The sequence below is a fragment of the Geospiza fortis genome, unplaced genomic scaffold, assembly GCF_000277835.1.
Source record: "Geospiza fortis unplaced genomic scaffold, GeoFor_1.0 scaffold201, whole genome shotgun sequence".
NCBI lineage: Eukaryota > Metazoa > Chordata > Aves > Passeriformes > Thraupidae > Geospiza > Geospiza fortis.
Genome location: NW_005054440.1, coordinates 74738 through 78643, shown reverse-complemented (window position 1 = coordinate 78643; position 3906 = coordinate 74738). Strand labels below are relative to the sequence as shown.

The 3906-nt window shown below is 40.9% G+C and overlaps 1 protein-coding gene across 1 annotated transcript in view; it reads left to right on the top strand.

Moving 5' to 3' along the window:
* The window catches only part of THBS4 (thrombospondin 4), a 39610-nt gene that overhangs the window by 16126 nt on the left and 19578 nt on the right, over positions 1 to 3906 (top strand). Inside the window, 1 exon segment of the mRNA XM_014309580.2 lies at positions 1037 to 1270. Coding sequence (XP_014165055.1) covers positions 1037 to 1270 — 234 coding nt within the window.

Sequence of the window (3906 nt, the reverse complement as noted above, 5' to 3'; positions counted from 1 at the left end):
CAAGCAGTGCCACTTAGGCTGTACTGTCAGTTCTCACTCTGCCACAAAGCTGTGCCACATGTTCCAGTGGAGGGAGACACTGTCTCCCAGCTATCTCATGCACAATCTTAGTAGAAGGACAAGGGAGAAGTCATATTCTGCTCTGGCTGGTATTATGAGTCTAAGGAAGATTCTGTGCAATCCACCTGAAGTTTGTCTGATTCTGAGTAGGCAGTCACTAGTTAGCAGTAAGACCCAAAAGGTGGTCTTCATCTTTTATCTAAATGAAAAAAATGCATACTTTTCTAAATGCTACTGTGTGGCCCTCCTGCATCACAATCACATGGCAATCAGTACACAAGTGCAGTCAGTATAAAAACCAATACACTCCCTTACTGTGTGAGATGAAAGGTCTTAAACTCATCAAGCCTTTTAGTTGATTTATTCTCCCAGTCTGTCAGCCTCATCAAAACTCAAGTCGAGCTCTAGACAGGGTAACCTTTATATGTAAGTGCCAAAGGAATAGTCAGATTCCTACATGCACTTGTACAAAGGTTCTGTACCTGCCAGAGTCTCAGAAGGACCTGTCTTTGGCTAGTCTCTGTGCACCTAAGCCTGTGTACTTGCGTAGTCCTGCTGTGTTTGGGGGCTGCCTGCTGCTCTTTCTTTATTCTTATTTGTAGACTGTCAGAGATGCTGTTGTGAATCCAGAACATTGTTTTTCTTATGGAGTTGTGGTGTTACCAGTTTAGCCAGAGAAATGCCCTATATTTGTACCTTATACTTGAGTCCCTTGATCTGAGGTCACAGGCTTTCAGAGCTGCCCTGGCCAGCAGCAGGTCTGTTTTAGGACAGACCTAGAAGGAAGACTCCCATATGTATCCAGGAGAAGCACATGAACCTAGAAGAATAGCCTCAATTTCTCCTTGCTGGGGACACAGTAAGTTCCTGAGCCATTCCTAGGATGGAGCCTTTCAGCCACAGCACAGCTGGTGGCAGCAGCAGCACAGTGCAGGGATATGAAGTGTCTTGGAAATTTCTTCAGAATGCTTGCCAGCTGAGAGCCACAATGAACATTTCTTTCAACCACTGAAACTGTTGTTCTCTCTGCATTAAAGGTTTAGGCACTGTGAGTTTTCCAACTCAGCTTCCTAGGCACACTAAACCGAAATGTGAAGTTAATTCCTGCTTCAGGGGAGTGAGGTGCATGGAGACAGCAGAGGGATTTCAGTGTGGGCCTTGCCCTGAAGGACTCACGGGAAATGGAGTTACATGCTCAGATATTGATGAGGTAAAATAGCTACTTTCACTGAATTTAAAAAAAAAAGCTAAAAAGCAACTGTTTCATACATATCAATAGGTTGCTAGTACTTTCTGTCTTGAGCGTTTACTGACTGCTTGCACAGTGAATATTAATTCATTCTGATTTGATTTTATATCCCTGTTTTGCTGTTTCTTCAACTTTATGGAGGTTATGTATGTGAAAACTTGAACCACTCTGGTGAGTTGAGAAGTCACTTAAAGAAACTTAATGTTTGGAAGAAAACCCAGAATCTAAACCCAACCAAAACACACTTTTGACATTGCCATTTGTTTTTCACAAGAAGATGCTGTAGCTTCTGTTATAGGCTGCAGAAGCACTTTTTTTTTAATATGGGCTTTGTTTCCTTAAATTTTTGTGCTCTTGAACCGGCCTTGGAGACCAAAGTCTTTTCTGCAACCCAAACTGGAGTTATGTTTGCATTCTTACCTTAGAAGTCTATGAAAGAAGATAATCAATCATTGCATTCTTCCTTTTACTTCTTTGTGTTTGTTTTGAAATCTGATAATGTTGACTTAAATCTACTTCTTTTCTTGTGCTATATTTTAGAAATTCAGAGCTTGCTTGTATTGAGGACTGAATTAATAAATCTACAGTATCTTAAATGATTAAAGAAAACCTATGTTAATTGGAATGTGACACTCAGAACAGAAACAACAAAACCACTTACAGGTTCACTGCATTTTTTTCTGTGGGATGATTTTCACCATTACTCTTTAGTCTTTTCTGTGAAAAAGTACCTGGATGTAGTAGACAAGGAACCAGCAGAATTAGGTCATAACTGTGGATAACACAGTTCTACCAGTGTACCTGTTTAATAATGTAAACTAGCAAAAGCAATTCCCTATTTCTCCTTCCTAGCCAACAGGAAATGTGCTTTGACTGCTCTTTTGATTTACTCCCTCCTGTAGACCATCAGGAGAGGATTTGATATGCCTTATACCTGTCTGCAAAAAGCACTGGAGAGAGAGTGAGTTGAGGGTGGCAATTTCCTGAGGCATTGGCAGTGTCTCTTGTTTTGCCTTACGTGGCATGAACTGTGTCTACTGCAACAGAAGGCACAAAAAATGGAGGTGAAGCTCTGAAATGTGAATGCAAGTGGTGGATCGAAGACAGCTGTGGTACATATTTCATGCTACAGACAGCCACGGTGTGAGGCTCGAGCCAGCCTAGGTGGAGCCTGCCAGTATGTGGATGGGTTTCACCTCCTGAGCTATTCTCAGACTGAGGCAAAGCATGACAATAATCTCCTCCCTGCCATTTTGGAGCAACTCTACCCATTACAGCAGCAGTGGAAAAAGAAACCGAGACTGGTTTATGATGGCTTGATATTATAGTGGTTGTCTGTTAGCAGTCAGGCTCTAATCACTGGAGATTCATATACCTTCATCCTGCTGCCATTCCACATGACAGATGACCCGCTTTCACATTAGAAACAGCGAGGAATTTTTGCCAAAATTGTGTCATAAAGTCTTGATTATTATGAGGTCTTTATGTGGACACTGCCATTAAAATGCCACCTTGTCAAGAGCAGTTTTGTTCACCAGGAAATACCTACTTAATCAGCTGGATTTTTACTTAGACTTGCACAGGGAGAAATAAAGAAGCAATAAATATCAATAATTTTGAATTGTCTAATGAGAGGTATGTGTCATGTTACTTGTTTTCCTGAGTTAGCTGATATACAGGAAAGTTTTTTTTTGTTTGTTTGTTTGGTTTTGTTTTGTTTTTTAAAATTTATTTAAAGCCTTTTATGAACGAACTATTTCTGTACTTCCTGATAATAGGCATTTAAAAAGAAAGTATTGTACAAATTCTTGCAAAGACAAATATGGAAGATCCCTAAGAGCTGCCATCATTTTCCCTGAGGGTGTCTGTAGTACCCTCCCTAATTCATTACCATTTTGAAGACATTACTTTGGTATTCTGGTGCCCATTATCTTGGGAGCTGCAGCTCTGCTCTCTGTGCTGTGTAATTTGGGTGCCCTCTGCTGCCTACTACAAAGAATCCATAGCAAAATCAGGAGGCACAAAATGTCTGTCCTCAGTTTGCCATTTTCCTCATATTACTGACTGATGTACTATTAACAAATCATTCTGTCAAACACACTTTGATATTAAACATACCTTGCCTTGCTTCCATGTGTGTTTGGTTACAAGTTGTAGGTCTCTTGTAGGTGTGTATTGTCTGGTTTGCTCTCCCTCCATCTTGCATAAGTTTTTCTGTTAGTGATGGAAGGAGGAAGACAAGGCATTTTAAAAAACTTTTTAGTATTCCTTTGTCATGTTACTCATTCATTGTTGTCTTTGAGCTCTGTGCAGCAGGATGGCATGTTGATGGTTTTGGTACTTTTATAAACATTACCTAGCAGCTAGTTGTTGATGTTGGAAAGGCAGCAATGTGGGATGTGTTTCCCACATTGGCACCCACAAGACCAGTGAAATCAGTCACGGCTGTTCTGAAAAACTGCATGAAGCAATGAATTGAATGGTGCCTTCGGGCCAAGGGTGATCTTGTGGACATGAGATATTTTGGGATAAGTTCCAAGGATTGTCTGTGGGCCTCCTGTCTAGAAATGTGTGGATGCCACTGGCACATTCCTGCC